Here is a 19,155-nt window from a genome sequence, read left to right on the forward strand (position 1 = left end):
TTGTAGGTCCTTTTCCTCTCTTGTGTTTCCCACTTAGAGAAGTTCCTTTAGCATTTGTTGTAGAGCTGGTTTGGTGGGGCTGAATTCTCTTAGCTTTGCTTGTCTGTAAAGCTTTTGTTTTCTCCATCGAATCTGAATGAGATCCTTGGCGGGTAGAGTAATCAGGGTTGTACATTCTTCCCTTTCCTCTCTTTAAGTATATCATGCCACTCCCTTCTGGCTTGTAGAGTTTCTGCTGAGAAATCAGCTGTTAACCTTATGGGAGTTCCCTTGTATGTTATTTGTCATTTTTCCCTTGCTGCTTTCAATAATTTTTCTTTGTCTTTAATTTTTGCCAGTTTGCTTACTATGTGTCTCGGTGTGTTTCTCCTCGGGTTTATCCTGTATGGGACTCTCTGTGCTTCCTGGACTTGGGTGGTTATTTCCTTTCCCACGCTAGGGAAGTTTTTGACTATAATCTCTTCAAATATTTTCTCGGGGCCTTTCTCTCTCTCTTCTCCTTCTGGGACCCCTATAGTGCGAATGTTGTTGCGTTTAATGTTGTCCCAGAGGTCTCTTAGGCTGTCTTCATTTCTTTTCATTCTTTTTTCTTTATTCTGTTCTGCAGCAGTGAATTCCACCATTCTGTCTTCCAGGTCACTCATCTGTTCTTCTGCCTCAGTTATTCTGCTATTGATTCCTCATAGTGTATTTTTCAGTTCAGTTATTGTATTGTTCATCTCTGTTTGTTTGTTCTTTAATTCTTCTAGATCTTTGTTAAACATTTCTTGCATCTTCTCAATCTTTGCCTCTGTTCTTTTTCTGAGGTCCTGGATCATCTTCACTATCATTATTCTGAGTTCTTTTTCTGGAAGATTGCCCATCTCCATTTCATTTAGTTGTTTTTCTGGGGTTTTATCTTGCTCCTTCATCTGGTACATAGCCCTCTGCCTTTTCATCTTGTCTATCTTTCTGTGAATGTTACACACGTACATTTTTTTAATCTTAATCATTTTATTCAGAGCAATTCTTGGCACATAAGTATTGTTGAAGGGATGCATGTATGACTACAGGATAGCAGATTCATGGCTATGAATAAATCAAGTGATTAAGATCTAAGAGTCTGAGCCTGGGTTTGAATTGCTGATCTGCATGTAATATAGTGAGACTTGGAACAAGTAAACTTAACATTTCTGTGTCTGAAGTTATATATACAACGAAATGGGGATAAAAATGTTACTTGCCTCAAGTTTATTATAAGGATTAAATAAAATAAATAACTTTGTGACACACGTACATTTTTGATGGGAATGTAAAATGGTGCAGTCACTTTGCAAAAGAGTTTGGCAGTTCTGTAAATGTTAAACCTAGAGGTACCATATATATAACCCAAAATTCCACTGTTAGCTATATGTCCAAGAGAAAAGAAAACATATATTCACACAAAAACTTGTACATGAATGTTCACAGCAGCATTATTCAAAATAGCCAAAAAACGAAAACAACACAAATATAAATCAAACTGATGAATGGATTAAACAAAATGTGGTACATGCAAGGAAACATTATTCAGCCATAAAAAGAAACAAGTACTGATACATGCTACAACATGAATCTTGAAAATATTATTAAAGTTAAAGGGTCACACTGTATGATCCCTTTTATATGAAAGGTTGACAAGAGGCAAATTCACAGAGACAGAAAGCTGATTAGTAGTCACCTATGGCTGGAGGGTGGGAATGAGGTGAGGTGAAATGGAGGATTTCTAATTGGTCCAGGGTTTCTTTCTGAGGTGACGAAAATGTTATAAAATAATTATGCTGATTGTTACACAACTCTGTGAATATACTATAAACCACTCAAATGTACACTTTAAATTGGTAAATTGTTTGATATATGAATTATATCCCAATAGAGCTGTTTATTAAAAAGTTAAGAAAATGAAAATATACTAAGTAGTGAATGCTGGGCTTTTAAAAATTGATTTCATGTTTTACTTGTAATCTAATAAATATCATCCCAAACAAATAAGAACCACAGGAATTCTGCATGGAGAGAGCACACAGACTTTTGCTTCACCTTTGTTACCGGCCACTCTGCAGCGAGACCGACTTTTTTGAAAAGGGTACTGGTTCTCCTTCAAGGATATGATGCGGATGCCATGGCAAAACTGAGTCAGATGTAGTAATCCTGTGGCTTTTTGGCCGTTGTAGGCAGGTTTGGGGCCACACATGCTGCTGCGGACATTTCAGGCTCATTCAAGGCAATAATAGTAATAAATGAAATAATGGCTTTAAGAGGTTGACAAAGCATCGTCCTATCTGATTACTGCAACAAGGGCTGTGACGTCTTTTTCACAGACGTGGAAACAGTTCTGTCTAATTCAAAGGCTTGCTCAAGGCTAGAGACTGGCAACGCAAACCTGATGCCAGGCCTTCTGAATACAAGTCCAGGGCTCATTTTCCGTCACCTTGCCCCCAAAGTCTCCTTTGAGTCATATCCTAGGTGCGTGTAACTGGTGGAAATTCAACTCTATGTGTTCAACAAAATAATGAGAGCACTCAATCCCAATGCAGATATCGGGAGCTCAGATGACACCACACATTTTCACATGGTGACCACAGGCCCTGGAGTGGGCCTGGGACAGAGGTCACAGGTCTGCCATCTGAGCATCTGCCATACCGAGTGAGAGCTCCATGTTTAAAGAGCTTTCTCTCCTTTACACAGAAAGTTATATTTTGCCGTGTGTTCTTTTTCTCATATCAGTTACATTATTATATGCATCATACATTTTTTTTTTGCCAGATTGAATACACTACACTTTGAATTTGGTACCTGATGGGTCACTTAAGGAATTCTTGAGAGTCATCTGGACTCTGTAGTTTCTAGATGATTTCATGATTTCTGATACTAGATTCTAACTCGGCAGTAAAATGCAACACCACAGACTGGAGCCTCCAGGGGCCACTTTCTCATTTGATGACCCAGAGCTATTTTGGTTTTTATGATCTAGGCTTTTCTAGACAAAAACCAAGGTGGCCTAGATCTTGGTGAACACTGACCCGAGCCCTTGTAGACAGAAGGAGAAAAACACCAGAAACAGTATGTTTAACTCTCTCCTACCTCCTCTACTTGCAGGGTTTCTTTTTCAACTTTTTCGAGTAACTCTTTTCTCAACAAGAACTCTTTGTCCAGATCGAGGGACATTTCCATGGCTCGGTGTAGCTTGCTCTGAAATATAACAACACAGCAAGTCTTGAGCAAAGATGATTGCTTAGAACTAGAGGAAGGATAGACAGACAAACAGCTCTTTATTAAGCAGGAGAATAGCAGGACCAACCAGGAACTTGGGCCTGCCCTTCTCAAGGCTGCCCAGATTTTCAGAATCCTGGTGTCTAAGTGGCAGGGGAGGAGAGGACCTCAGGAGGCTTGTCCTCACCTGCAAAGTAGCCAGATACACCTGGACCCAAATCCTACCCCACTACTTACTAAGAGAACCTCTCTAAACTAGGGCTAGTTGCCTTGTAGGGTTGTAGAAAGGCTTAAAGGGAGACAAACCTGGTAAAGTGTTGAGCACAGTGCCTGACACACTGAGAACCCACGGCAGATGGCTGCCATCACTACCTCACTTGGATGAAGAGGTGGATGCTACTGTGAGCCCACTGTACAGGTGAGGGAGCTGACTTTTAGGGAGGTGAAACAACTTCCCCAGGGTCACAGAGACAAGGGGGAGCCAGGTTTGATCCCAGGCAGCGTGATTTCACAGCCCATGGACTCCACCACTGTCTCCAAAGCCTATCAGGACTGGGCCTGCTGGTGCTGGAGAGATCCTGCAGGAGCTGCTCCACAGCTTCCTGTTGCATCTTTTGCTGCCACCCCTCACCAGCTCCTCCCTGGTCCCTGCTTCTTAGGTTTGCCCCCTTTGGACCTCCATCTACTAGTGGTGAAGAGTCAACCTGGAGGAGTTGGGATATGCTCTGCTTGGCTGAGGAGGAGGGGACCGAGGGACAGAAGCCAGTGACTCCAGGGGGCCGGCCAACAAACCCTGAGAACGCACCCAGGCACTGGTCGGCAAAACAACCTAGGCCCGGCCACCAAGGGGCCGGCTCACAGCCCTGACAGAGGTGCAAGGAGAAATGCCAAACTGCAACCGTGCCAAGCACCAAGAATGCATGGGCACTGGTCCCGAAGGTTTCCCTGGGGAAAGGGGTGCTGGAAAAAGAGAGGTGAAGTCAAGTATGTCTAGGTAAGAGGGGTGGGAAGAACATTTAAAGCTAAGGAAAGAGCCTTGGGAGAGGAGGGTCCAAAAGGAGCCGGAGAGAGGAGGGTACTGGGGCAATGCTCGAAGGTATCAAATCTTAGACCTGGCAGAAAAGCCTGGAGCCACCTGCCTGAAGGAACTTAGAGCACCTGGGGCCACCTCCCTCCCCATTTCTCTCCTCTCCAATCCCTTCTTTAAGGCTCATTTCCTGTTCCACATCTTGCATGAAGTTGCTCTTCTGAGGAAAGCAAAAGTGGATAAGAGGCCAGGCTGAGGGGGTCAGCTGTGGGGAAGGGAAGGCAGGACATGTCTTCACTGCACACCAGCCAGTCAGCTGGGAGAAAAGGAGAGCAGAGGGAAAACAGTCATTCACCCGACAACTTAGAGAGACAGTTAGAGACACAGGGCAGGAAAGAACGGAAGCTCAAGGCAGCCCCTGGCTCTGCTGGGGCGGGGCCTTCAAGGAGGTGTAATGAGAGTAATTTGGGATCCTGAGGAGGATGATGGTCATTGAGGCAGCTACTTCTGAAAAGGCATGTTAGCTTTCTGTTGCTGTGTAACAAGTTATCACAAATTTTGTGGCTTAAAGTAACACACATTTATTATCTCACAGTTCCTATAGATCAGAAGTCCAAGCACAGTGTGGCTGGATTCTCTGCCCAGGGAGTGACCCACCGTGTGGGCCAGGGCTGGGTCTTATCTGGACCTGGGGTCCTTGCCAAGCTCACAGGTTGTTGGTGGGAAGCATTTCCTTGAAGTTGTAAGACCAAACTCTCCATTTTCTTTCTGGCTGTCAGCAGGAGGTGGCCCTTGGCTCCTGGAGGCCACCCTCAGACACCTTCCATGTGGTCCCTCTATCTTCGAGCCAGCAATGGAGAACTTCTCATCCAGAGAATTCCCTTCATGCTTCAAATCTCTGCCTTCCTCATCCAGAGAAAACTCTCTACTTTCAAAGGGCTCATGTGATTAGGTCAGACCCACTGGGATAATATCCTCATCTCAAGGTCAAGGGTGCCCTCTAATTTAACCTAATCATAGAGCAGAATGGAACCTAATAACAGAATCCGTCGTATCCAGAGCCCTGGGCATTGTGCAGGGTGAATATACCAGGGGGCAGGGAGTCTTGGGGGACATCTTGGAATTCTATCTAACACAAGGCACCACTAGTTTATACACGGATCACTAGTTTACAGTCAGTTAAGAGCGACACCTCAAAGCTGTAGTCACGTGCTTATATTCTACCAGCCTCCATCAGGCAGGGCTTGAAGGCATAGCACAGAAAAAGGGTTGACTGAGACCCACTCATAAAACTCATAGAAGAGAAGAGACCATGTCTGTCTCCTTCACAGCTGTACCCTCATCACTTAGCCCTGTGCCTGGCATGCCGTAGGTACTCAGTACATTTGGTAATAGAGGAAAATTATTCTATATATTTTTAATGAGGTCTCATACTTGGGTGTTTGACATTTATATGAAAGTGATCCCTCCTGCCACCCTTCCATCCCCTAAACATACACCTGAATTTTTAGCAGTTTTTGACAATCCATGCTGAGCACCTGCTTTTGCCAGGCCCTGTCCTCAGTGCTGGGGACACATCACAGACCAGCCGGAGGTCTGTCCTGGTGGTAAGTCACAAAAACCTGCTTCTGAGAGGTGACACATCGGCCCATAGTCCCCAGTAGAGTCCCCATTCAAACCCAGGTGAGGCCAGACTCTACAACCCACAGTTGTTGGGCCCCGTTTCCCCCAGGAGGCCTGAGAACTGAGACACAGAAAAGTGAGCCTGCTTCTCTCTCAGCCCCTCGCTGTGTCACCTTACGACTCCAGCAGGCATCTCCTCCCAGCTCCACCATCTGCTTGCTATTATTCTAAACAGGCCTACAGGCACCCTGGCCCCTGGGATTCTGACTGGAATGGCTCCCATTCTGCCCACCGTGGCCTGTGTTGCCGCTGCTTGGGTGTCACAATCAATAGGCACTGTGCATTTAGATGTCCTAAGCAGCGCGAGCCCTGGACCTAGCTGTTGCATTTTATAAACCAGTAGCTCCACTCCAAAGCCCTGGCTTTTCCCCACAAGACCAGACTGGCCCTGTGCCACTCAGTTGATTTCTCAGGATAAGATCAAGGTCCAATGTGAGGTAACCATGTACCTCGAGGCTCTCCAGTTGGACACATGAATTTCAGAATGTGAGCATGGCCTTGTGTACACACGTTATGCCAGGGGAAGGCAGTTGGGTGAGGTGGGACACGCACTGCACTAGGAATCCAAGCTCTGCCACAAACATGTTGCTTGAATCCAGCAATTACTCTGCCTCTTTCGGCCTCAGGTTTTTCATTTGTAAAAGGAAAACGCTGGACAAACATAAACCTAGTCTAAACACATTCGAATTCACATTTTTAAATGACACTGTGTGGGCCAAATGACGCTTACCTGTGAGCTACCTAAGCCCGTGGCCGCTCTTGCCACCTAGACACTAGGCCAGGGGTCAGCAACCTTGCTCTGTAAAAGGCCAGATAGTAAAGGTTTTAGGCTTTGCAGGCCAAGGGGCAAAATTGAGCATACTGTGTAATTACCTACACTAACAAGAGAAAGAACAAATTTCCACAAATGTTTTATTGATAAAATTCAAAATAAAATAATTAAGTATAATATTTTGGAATGGAGGTCTACTATTGAGAAGAATGAAATTTCTAGGGGAAATTTAGCTTAATTGGGTTTCAAAGGGAGTGTTCTCTATCAAATCAGTTGCAAATGTTCTGTAAAAACCATCCTTAGCTCCCAGACCAGTGGGCAGGATACACGGGCCCACAGTTAGCTGACTATTGCATCAGACAGTTGCCAGCATGGTGACCAGGCAGCCTGGTCTGCTGAGGACAGGCCATGTTCATGCCCACAGTTTCTGCTTAATTATCAATAGTGCCTCTTTCTCTACAAAAAGGGTTCTGTGTGGATGAGGAATTATTTAGTAGTTTTCTGATTTATAGCTAAGATGATTTCCTTTGCAGGGTTTTAAGCAAGGAAGTGCTTATTACACACTAAATTAAACAGGGCCCTAAATGTGGCTGGTTATCAAAACTCACTGTGCATAAAAATCATCTGGGAGTTAAGGAAAAAAAAAAAAAAGATGCATGGTCCTCACCCCTTAATTCAATTGATCAGGGTTGGACTAGAGAGTCTGTCTAATTTTAAAAAAAACCAAAAGCCTCCTTGGATGGTTCTAATGTGCAGCCAGGATTGTGGGGACATTCGGAGTATTTTAGGAGACGTGGCTTCATCGGGAGAAATCAGACAGCAACAGGGGAGTGGAGGACGCCTAGGCTCTCAGTGAAACCACAGTGGTGCCCTGGCACCTCTCTGTGGCTGGAAAGGTAGGCACAGGAAGCCCCGGGGACCAGCGCGGACCTTACTTTGTATGCATTAAGGATCTGCAGGGTGTTTCCGGATACCAGCTTCAGCTGGATCAGTTCTTGATTCCTTGCTTCAAATGTCTCTGAAAACTGAGCATTCTCGAACTTCAGCTGCTGCAAGTCAACATCGTGGAGGGCCTCTCCCACCTCTTCCTTCTACAGCTCAGAGAGAGGAAATGATGTGAGGTTGTGACTTCTGAATGTATGGCTCGCACTTTGCAATTCCTAGTGAGCTTTTGGAAGTCAGTCATCATTCAGACATTCAACAAACTTGGATTGGGGATCTGCTTGGTGCCAGGCATGGTGTTAGGCACCAGGGATAGAGATCTGAGTAAATATGATACTCCCATACTCAATGACAGTTCACAGACAGGTCATAGCATGGTGTAGTGGGACACACAGGGGCAGAGGGCAAACAGAAGCCCCTCAGCCAGCCCAGAAGAGAATGGAAGGCTGGGTCAGGGGAGGCTTTCCCCAGGAAGTGGTGCCTAAACAGGGCTGTGTAGGAAGAAAGGCCATTTAAAAGTTGTTTTTAACCTGGAAAACCCAGGACAAGCAGCCCATAAACGTCCTTCCTTTGATCCCATGACATTTCTGCATGAGGGGTGTATCAGTGCACTGGGTTCGCTCCCCAGCCCTGGTCCCACCTTACCTGCCCCACCAGGTCTGTGCCATCTTACATTTGTGGTACACAAGAGCCAAACTCAGGTCTGTTCCCCATCCCCACATGCTACCCATGCTCTACTACCTCCTAGAAGGCATCTTCTTCCCTTTTCCCCAAAACAACAGAACAATTTCCTTAAGCCCCAACTGACCCACCCTCTAGCTCAAATGTTCCCAGCCCATCTTCCACACCAGAGGGTAACCCCTCCCTCCACGCAGCCTCCTGAGGCTGTGGCTCCTGGTCCCTGTCACTGTTTCCTCTGTATGGCAGTTATGCATCCATGCCTTTTCTCACCATCACCACTCCCTGCTAGCCTGTGAGCCTGCAAGGGCAGGACCACATTAGTGTCATCTCTGTGTAGCAATGGCTTTTAGGTTAAAGGTCATCCATCTGCTTCCCCTCTCACGCTTCAGGATGCCTGAGCTTGCATGAAGCCCAGAGAACTAGGAACTCAGTATCAGGAGGCAGCTCAGCTGGGGCCACGTTCTTTCTTATGCTGAACTCAACTCTCCTTGGCTGACACTTTCACCCCAACCCAGCTCCACCCTGGGGGCCCTCCCAAGCAGTATGTTCTCTTCCCCACAGCGGCCAGTGCACTTGGAGACAGCAGCCATGGCTCTCGTGGGCTCCTCCTCCTTGGCCCCATCAGTTGCAGGTCCTCTGACATGCTTTCTCTCCCCTTGCTCTCCATTCCCTCTCCTACGTGGACTCTAGTTTACAGATTCTTTCAAGTGTGGCACTCTCCCTGAGACACAGTGCTCCAGGTAGGCTACTCAGAACAGAGTGCAGTGAGACCAACCGTTTTTGGGGGGCACTGTGGAGTGCAGCCTAGGCTGCAGCACTGCCCCCAGCTGAGCTGACTTTATCAGCTTCTCCATGACTAAGCCACCCAGCACCTGTGCAGATATTTGGGGGGATCAAAGTGGAGGACCTTACATTTGTCCTTCGTCACTTCATGTGTTAAAGTTGTCCCAGCCTGTTGAGCCTTTGGGATCCCAAGTCAATCAAGCAATAATTCCCAGACATCTTAATTCTCCTGCCCAACTCTGTGTCACTGTCAGTGGCCACCTTGGATGCACATACCATCAGCGCCCATATAATGAGTTAATAACACAAATATTGAGCTAAAAGAGGATGGAGCTATGTAACCACATCCTAGAGGCCCTGTGCTATGTCTGCCTTACTGCCTTTAATCAGGAGCCTCTAAGGTCAGCTGTTCAAAGACTTACCAAGGCATACTACTAACTGTGCCACCCAGGCCACATTCCCCAAAAGAGTCAATAAGTATGTCATGAGGGTCTTTTAAATTCAAGCCACCTCCATCTACAGATTTGCCAGCACAGAAACTGTATTAGTTTCCTGTTGCTGCTGTAACAAATGACCACAAATTCAAGGGTTTAAAACAACATAAATGTATTATCTTACAGCTCACGAGGTCAGAAGTCCAAAATGGTTCTTTGGACTAAAATCAAGGTGTTGGCAGGGCTGCATTCCTTCTGGAGGCTCAAGAGGAGAATCTGTTTCCTTGCCCTTTCCAGCTTCTGCAGGTAGCCTGCATCCTTTGTTCATAATCCCTTCCTCTATCTTAAAAGTGCATCACTCTGATCTCTGCTTCCATTACTACATCTTCTCTGACTCTCATTCTCCTGCCTCCTTCTCATCAGGACCCTTGTGATTACACTGGACCCACTCAGATAATCGACGATAAACTCCCCATCTCAAGATCCTTGACTTAATCACACCTGCACAATCTTTATTCCACGTAAGGTAACATACTCACAGACTCCAGGAATTAGGATGTGGACATCTTTGGGAAGACGTTGTTCTACACACAACAGTAACCTTAGAAAAAAGAAAGACAAAGCCACATACCTGCCTCAATTGTAAAAGCATCTTTTTCCTCTGGACTTTGAGAGAGACATTTTTCAAACATAATTTATACTTCATATTATCCTGAAAAATAAAAGCAAATTTTAATCCATTGCTCTTCTTCTTCCCTGTTGGTTTGAAAAGTTGGCAGGTCTGGGGCTGCAAAACTAAACCTTGAGCCCTAACATTCAGTCACCTATTTTTAAGTCTTTTATGGCTACTCAAGCTGGTGTTGCTATGGTATTTTACTCATGACCAAGAAGCAGAGGAAACTGGGTCTGCTCCATACAAATTTTCTATTGATTTTAAATTCAAGATAACTTGGGTATATCTTTAGGTATAGGGGCCTTTACTGACAAAATGATTTATGATTCTTTGGTCTATTATTCTCTTGGTAATTTACATAATTTTTATTACATATAACATGTTACAGTTAGTGACTCTATCTATCTCCAGGATCCAAAGTCTGATATGCTACAAAACCTTTGGAAAAGAAGGAGCATTTTATGTCTCATTCTTACAATAATGGAACTCAAAGAAATTAAGATTTACTTGTTGCATGCCACGTAGTCACCTGCCTAGATAAGACTCGCACCTTTCTCAAGATAACATCAGATCTTGAAACAAACAGCAAAATACAGTAAGTCCCCTACATACGAACGAGTTCCATTCTGAGAGCGTGGTCATAAGTCCAATCTGTTTGTACGTCCAACAAAGTTAGCCTAGGTACCCAACCAACACAATCAGCTGTATAGTACTGTACTGTAGGTTTATAACGCACGTTCACATCTTTGAAAGTTCGCAACTTGAAGGTTCCTATGTAGAGGACTTACATACGGTCTGAGATACTATGAATATTCATGCTACCTGACTGATTTTAGACTTGATAAACTTGCATTTTAAGACACACATGCTGTGAGGGACACAAAAAATCTGCATATGTGGGCAGCATTTACAGTGGACCAAATGGAGTGGGGCTGCCTCATGTGGGCCACTTCTGTGTCATCGTTCTATGAATCTATTTCCCCTTCTAAGCTCTAACCTCCTGCCCACTCACCCTCCTGCGGTTCATGTCCTCAATGTACTTCATCACTTTCTGAGTGTCCAAAATACTCCCTTTCTTCTTGGATATGGTCTTTAGAATATCTTTTTCAAACTCATGCACTTCTCTCTGAACTTCGGTCCACCGAATTTCAGCTTCCTCAATGATAGCCTGGGGGAGTCAGCACAAAGAGAGAACAGTTTACAAAATTTCTCAAGGATATAGCTGTCTAAGGAAACCTAGATGTATTGGGTGACCTATTTGTGTCCCAATGCATAACGTTTCTTCTTAGTCTTAGAAAGATATCCTTAAGATACAAATTGGACAATACGAATATTATTATTTAAAAGCATTCCTCAAAAAAGTTATAGTCTCGATATAAAGGGGAAGAACAAACAAAAACAGGGCCTTGGGACTTCCCTGCTGGTGCAGTGGTTAAGAATCCACCTGCCAATGAAGGGGACACGGGTTCGAGCCCTGGCTCGGGAAGATCCCACATGCCGCGGAGCAACTAAGCCCATGTGTCACAACCACTGAGCCTGGGTTCTAGAGTCCAAGAGCCACAACTACTGAGCCCTCGTGCCACAACTACTGAAGCCCGCACACCTAAAGCCCATGCTCCACAACAGGAAAAGTCACCGCAATGAGAAGCCCGTGCACCGCAACAAAGAGTAGCCCCCGCTTGCCGCAACTAGAGAAAGCCCGCGAGCAGCAATGAAGACCCAACGCAGCCAAACATAAATAAATTAAAAAAAAAAAGAGGTGATGAGGGTGGATTTAAAAAAAAAACAAAAACAGGGCCTTGAGTATCTCCAGAAATATGTATTTCCATATCTGAAACATTATTTATCCATTAAAAATTATAACATTAATATAATATCATATATATAAAAAATATCTAGAAGGCTATATGCCAAAACATTAACCACAGTCATATCTGGAAAGATGGATTAGTGGGGAGGCAAAGAAGCACTCTGTAATTTTTAAAAAGATGCTATAAATGAATCTATGTATTGATATGGAAAGACATTATTAAGTGAAAAGTATGGTTTACAAAATAATGATACCTTTTTATAAAGAAAGTCATACACACATAGAAAATAATATAAATTCTAGGAGAAAAATACAAGAGCCAAATACAAGTCTTAGGTGGTAAGACTGTGGGTGTTTTCAAATGTTCCTCTTTTAGCTTACCTGTATGTTTAAATTTTGCTACGACAGAGATTGTCTTTAAATAAGAAAACACAGACACACATACATTATTTTAAAGAACGAAATTAGTAGCTGCAGAGCAAATCATCTTTGTTCAGGTTTTTCACTGGGCACCAAGAAGCAAAAGCATCTTCCTTCTCTGGCCGGCGTCTGGCCCCAGCCTCCTCCCTCCCCATCATCTTCACAGGCCAGAACATCCATCCACCTTAAATGCTACTTCCTATGCATCGCTCTTCTGCTCAGTTATCCTCACTGGGGTCCTGATTTCTAAGACATCAAAGAGAAGCCCCTTGGGCTTCCCTGGTGGCGCAGTGGTTGAGAGTCCGCCTGCCGATGCAGGGGACACGGGTTCGTGCCCCAATCCGGGAAGATCCCACATGCCGCGGAGCGGCTGGGCCCGTGAGCCATGGCTGCTGAGCCTGCGCGTCCGGAGCCTGTGCTCCGCAACGGGAGAGGCCACAACAGTGAGAGGCCCGCGTACCGCAAAAAAAAAAAAAAAAAAAAAAAAAAAAAAAAAAAAGAGAAGCCCCTCTGCTTGGCTTTCAAGGTCTCACAGCCCTACTCGACCTTATTTCCTACCATAGCCCCCAAAGCGCCTTCTTCTCTAATCACACCAGCCTCCTCAAGGTCCTAACTTGCCATGTTCATTCCTACCTCCACTTCCTTGTTCATGTCATTCACCTTACCTAGGGTGCCCTTGTCTTCCTATTCCTTAAACAAATGCCACCATTCTTCAAGGCCACGCCAAGTCCTATGTCCAGCCCCACCTCCTCAACACAGTCTTCTTTGACCACCCTAGCCCACATTGTGATGTTTAATCACACAGTCTAGCATATCAGGACAAAGCTACCACATCCTGACCTCCTTTAACATGTTAGAATTCAACGATGCATGTTTGGGAAGAGAAAGAAGGAGAGAGGGGAAAGGGCAGGAGGGAGGGAGAGAGGGAAAGAAGGATAGGTTTATGCAGTACAGATGATTCTATCAATGGAGGCATGAGTCCACTGATCCATCTCTTTCAAGGAAATGAGTGTGATTCTGTGTGTGCCTCCATTTAGAAATGGAAAAATTTAGAAATAGAACAGAAATATCTATTTTTCATACAACATGGCTATCAAATGCAAGCCAACAACTTCATCCCATGGGCAACCAAGTTAACAGCAATGTTTCTTCTCTGGAGGAAAACTGATTGCAGTGGTCTCCAACAAGACATGAACCATGGTCATGGATGCTGCATATGGAGGGTGACAAGGGATTTTTCACCCAACTCACTGACTTAAACCTCCAGCCCACTGTATTATTAAGGAATTATTATAAATTTTTAAGGGCATTTATGGTTATTATGGTTATGGGTTTTTTTTAAAAGAATCCAAATCTTAGAGACATATATTGAAATATTTACAGATAAATGATATATTTAAGATTCACTTCATAATAGCCCAGTGGCCTATTACGGGGGGGAAGTTGGTAGGGATATGGAGGGAACAAGAGTGGCCATGCATTGATGACTGTTACGTGTGGGTGTTGAATACATAAGGGTTCGCTGTGCTAGCTTCTCTACATTTGTGTATTTTGAGACTTCTCATCTTAAAGAGTTTAAAATTTGATATCTCCTCAAGCAGGTGGTAAGTTCCTTAAAGGTAGGCCCTCAACTTATCTTATCCTACTTGTCTTTCTCTCAAAGCACCAACAGTTATATGAACATACTATAGGTACTTCTTGCTGAGGTGGAAACGGGGAGCCCAGGGACGACAGCCTATAGGAAGGTATACCTCGTGATGCCGCAGGTCCCTTTTGGCATTTGCCCTTATGTGCCTTATTTCACTCTTTGTGTCATCCAGCTCTTTTTGCACAAGCTTGAATTTTTGGTCCACGCTGAGGCCTGTTACACGTTCCAGACTTACGCGGGATTTGGATCTATGCCTGCCTCGTAACTGTAACACAAGAAAAACAAAGCCATTGTCAAATAGGAATTGGCAATAAAGCAGCCTAAGGTGGGCATCAAAACGGCCACTCAGGCCTGCTAGAAATCGCTCTGAATGACATCCAGAGAGAACCAATTCAATGTGAAAGGATTCTGGATATTAGGCCTGAGGTGATGTTCATTTTACAAGTCAACCTAAGGCACCGTGCCAAATACTTCAAAGGCCTATGCTTGACAATGAACTGAAAATAAATAAGGGAACGTGTCTTGAGGGTGGGAAAACTGTGAACCTGCTATAGACTAGCACTCAAGTCACTGTCAGGGAAAGCCTGGAGCTCAGTGCTGCCCAAACTGAACACAGAAGAGAAATTGCATCAGGGACCACGGTGTTCAGCAAAAACCAAAAAGACAAGAATTTTGGATTTCCTAGGCATTGAAGCCAAAGGTCAAAAGCAGGTGGCCCAGGGAATGTGTGGACCTGAAGATGACATTGTTTGGCCCTCAAAAAAATAGACCTATACGCAGTTTTAAATTAAAAAGAAATTAATTACCCACATTTGAAAATCAGAGGTTTCTACCAAAATAATCCAGATTTCCAGCTTCTCTTGAAAAATCAGCTGCTCTGGCAATACCAGGTTGTCTGGCTGGCCCTTTTAGATGAGGGAGGAACTCTCCAGTGCCCACACCAGGCCCATTTTCACTCCTGTATGTGGCTGGCCAGGCCTTGTACACGTTTGGGTCCCCAAAATGAAGGGAGTTATTTCAAATTAACTAAGATATTCTGTGAGAGTCAGTCCACTGTGAGTTGAACCTGATTCCCTTCATGCTCATTTGAAAGAGAAACCTTGGAGGGGAAGGAAGAATCAAAAGTAGAACAGTGAGAAAGTCATATGCTACTTGGCCAAGAGGGAACACCAAAAATGGATAACAAACACCACTTGCATCTAAAGGGACAAACAGAATAAAAGAATTCTTAGATCTCTCTTGCATACCTGTGCAATTTCTGCTCCTGATATTTTAATTTCTGATAATCCTGGAGGTCGCTGGTCCCTGGGCTCCAATTTATTGTAATATTTTTCAAACATCTCTGTCTCAGTTTTGAGAGCAGAGATTCTGTAGCTGCAAGACAGAGGGTGCCTAAGTAAGTTCCACCAATAGGAGTTTAAACCCCAAATAACTAGTATTTAACACTTACTAGCTTTGTATGACCTTCTGCAAGATATTTAACCTCTTGGTGCCTCACTTTCCTCATCTGTAAAATGGGAATAATAACAGCACCTATCATTGAGCGTTGTGATAAGAAATGCAAAGACTTTGGGTCAGTGTCTGGCACACAGTAAATGCAATTTAAGTATTCTAAATATTTTTCTATATATTTTTAAAATACATCTAATGAGCCACAAAATTCAGAGCACTGGGATTACAGGCATACCTTAGGGATATTCCAGGTTCAGTTCCAGACCACCTCAACAAAGCAAATATTGCAATAAAGTGAGTCATATAAATTTTTTGGTTTTCCAGTGCACATAAAGTTATGTTTATATTATACTGTAGTCTACTAAGTGTGCAACAGCATTATGTCAAAAAAAATACATACCTTACTTTAAGAATACTTTATTGCTAAAAAAATGCTAACCATCATTTGAGCCTTCAGTGAGTCATAATCCTTTTGCAATAGTAACATCAAAAATCACTGATCACAAATCACCATAGCAAATATAATAATAATGAAAAAGTTTGAAATATTGTAAGAATTACCAAAATGTGACAGAGACACGAAGTGAGCAAATGCTGTTGGAAAAAGTGGCATCAATAGACTTGCTCAATGCAGGGATGCCACAAACCTTCATTTTGTAAAAAACACAATATCTGCAAAGTGCAGTAAAGCAAAATGCAATAAAATGAGACATGCCTATATATTTTAAATTGCTACAACCTTCTTCTTCAAGTATCTTCTAACCCATTTGTGAGTTTTCTTCTGAATTACTACTGAATACTTGAAATTACACATATCCACAATCTTCAGAGGTTTTTCCTTTGGTTTATATTTCTCAGCTCTTTCATTTCCAGCATGCAATGGATGAAGTATCCACTAGAAGTCTATTATAAATGGTGGAAAAGCTTTGAATAGATGGTTTTTAAACAACTAGAGATAATAAATCTAGTTTATTCTGTAGGTGCCAAGATTATGACCCTTTTAACTTATATAACATACATGTATGTTCTATATGAGTGTGTATAATACACACATATGTATGTAAATGTATATATGAGAGAGAACAGCTCTGATATTTGCATACATTATTGAGCTGAATATCTGTTTATTGAGCTGAAAATCCTGTTTGGCTGAATTTTAAGATTAGTGGGAAAGGCTCAACAGAAAAGCCCAATATATCAAAGCATCTTTCTTTTTCAGCATATGTCATGTTCCCAGTGTAGGCTGGGGAGTTACACCTGAGTCTTAATCTTAGCCCTACCACTGACTAGTTGTGTGACTGTAGGAAAGTGACTTAACTTTTGTGTCTGTTTCCTCACCAACTTTCTAGGGTTATGTGCCATTCTATAAGGTCATATATGCAAAATACTTGGCACATAATAAGCACTCAAAAGATTGTAGTTATTTTAGCAATAATACCTCAATTCTGACCTAAACTATTTATAAATATATTGAAGTAACACCTATTCAGCTACCAGGCCAGGGCATTCTGTGTGAGACCAGTAAGTTGTACAATTAACCTCAACTACATCATGGAATCTTGACATCCAATTTACTTGCTATAGTAGATATTAAAACAGACTGCTAAAAATACAGAATATTGAGCTAGTCCTTCTTTGCTGTCCACCTCCATGCTCATACTCAGGTTCAGATATAAGTTGCTTCATACTAAAAACATCTCAATAGCCTCCTTTCTATCTGCTGCCACATTAATTTTAGCATAGAATCTTAGCATTGGAAAGAGGCTTAGAGGTCACCTGGTCCAAGCTGCCGCCGCACAGTAGAGGAGCGGCTAAGCACACTGTGTGGCACCAGACAGACCCACTAGGCTGAAGCTCTGGCTTCACCAATTACCCTCTGGGCTTCGCACCACCTTCTTTTTTGGCTTCATCAGTGGCTTGTTAGCGCCATGGCAGTGGAAACACGGGAATAAAGAGCAAAGGTAAGCGTCTTCCCCACTTTGGGGGTCTCAGTTTCCTCAATGTTCAATGCGGACTTGGAGCATTCCGTGCTGGACCAAGCTCCGAGCCCACACGCTGAGGAGGGACCGCCCCCTGAAGCCGGCAGGCTGGTACCTGAGCTCTTCCACCAGCCCACACAGCTGGGTAACAGGCAGCTCGCTCTCATCCTGGGCTTGCGCCTCGCTGGCAGAAGTCTCAGAGTCCTCGTCCGTCATCGCTGCCGAAGCTACCCTTGTCAAAGCACCTTGTCAACGCCGAGTATGGCCGAGAGCGCCGTGGGGCTAGCGGCTTCACGTCACTCTGGCTGCGACCTAGCAGTGCGTTGCCACGGCGACCCGACGCGTGCGTGGAGGGGCGGGGCTTCGGAGGCCCCGCCCAGCGTTCCCGCCCAGCGCCGCGCTGACCAGAGCGAGGTTACCGGCCTTGGCTAGACACGTAAGTGCGTTCACCGTTCACTTTTTCAACAATAATTCTTAAAATGATGATAATAACAGCTACTGTTTGCTCAGCACTTACTATGCCCTTGGCACCGTGTTAAGCATGGTTTATGAAAATCCTTGCAGCAACCTTGTAATAGTATCTATTCTTCTCTTTTTCCAAACTGGGAAACTAAGACCCAGAAAGTTCATTCGATTTGTCGGAGTGTCTTGCTTCTTGCACCTCACTGTGAGGCCTCTACTCTGTTCGCCACCTGGCACTTCATATATACTCACTGCAGTTTCTCTCAGGTACTAATAACCTGCATTCCTGGAAGGAAAAAACTTGGCTGATTATTAAATGGGTATAAATTCAAGAGACATTTCTAAATAGTGATAATGTATTATGTCCTGAGTATCCTGGGGTAATGTATGGAGCAGACCATTCTGACCCTCAGGGGGCTTCTAGTTAAATGAGGAGATAGACCCTAAACCAGCTGTTGCAACCTGGAGTGATGATGGTGGCAAGCGTTGTGCCTCACACCATTTTATAGTCATTAACTCATTTAATTCTCAAAACAGTCTTATGAAACTGGTACCATTGTCTTCCTCTTACAGATCAGGAAACTGAGGAATATAGTAGCTTAGATGAGTGGCCACCCAGGAATGGAGTCACCCTCCAGCTAAACTCAAGTCCATGCTGTTGACTCCTACACCCATGTGCCTCCAGACAATGGTCTGCCAGGCAGCAGGGTTGCTGTCTGTCTGCTCCCAACAGGATGGAAGAGGACAGAGGGCAGGATGGGCAGACTTCTTCGAGGGAGGGTGGGCCTGGATGTAGTTAGAAAGCAAGCTGTGATAAAATGCTTAGAATGAGGGTCAACCACTCCCTGACCCCCACCACCCCGCAAGAGACATGTGTTAGCATCAACACATAGTCACTGAAGTCCAAAGAAGGACTTTCGTTTTGCTGCTTAGGATGCACAATTTTAGGGCCAGAGTGGACTTACTAGAGAGGATAGCAGAGGGACTGAGCCCTGCCACCACCTTCTCTCTGCTGGTAGGCCTCTTGGGATGGGCTCAGGGAGCAATGCTTAATATGCTCATATACCACGTGGTACAGATGGGTGCCAGCCCCAAGAGGGCTCAAAGCAAGAAAGGGCTCTGCAGCAGGTCCGGCTATGGTGCCAACAGCCCTGTCAG

The 19,155-nt window shown here is 44.2% G+C and overlaps 1 protein-coding gene across 1 annotated transcript in view; it reads right to left on the reverse strand.

Moving 5' to 3' along the window:
• The window catches only part of CFAP263 (cilia and flagella associated protein 263), a gene marked incomplete at both ends in the record, with an annotated part of 30,585 nt that extends 12,834 nt beyond the window's left edge, over positions 1 to 17,751 (reverse strand). Inside the window, 7 exons of the mRNA XM_079723980.1 lie at positions 3,103 to 3,210; positions 7,649 to 7,804; positions 10,185 to 10,265; positions 11,239 to 11,394; positions 14,208 to 14,369; positions 15,352 to 15,478; positions 17,651 to 17,751. Of these exons, the coding sequence (XP_079580106.1) occupies positions 3,103 to 3,210; positions 7,649 to 7,804; positions 10,185 to 10,265; positions 11,239 to 11,394; positions 14,208 to 14,369; positions 15,352 to 15,478; positions 17,651 to 17,751 (891 nt within the window). The remainder of the gene's footprint in view (positions 1 to 3,102; positions 3,211 to 7,648; positions 7,805 to 10,184; positions 10,266 to 11,238; positions 11,395 to 14,207; positions 14,370 to 15,351; positions 15,479 to 17,650) is intronic.
• Positions 17,752 to 19,155: the final 1,404 nt, after the last annotated feature.

Source organism: Hyperoodon ampullatus, assembly GCF_949752795.1.
Source record: "Hyperoodon ampullatus genome assembly, chromosome: 18".
Classification (NCBI taxonomy): Eukaryota; Metazoa; Chordata; class Mammalia; order Artiodactyla; family Ziphiidae; genus Hyperoodon; species Hyperoodon ampullatus.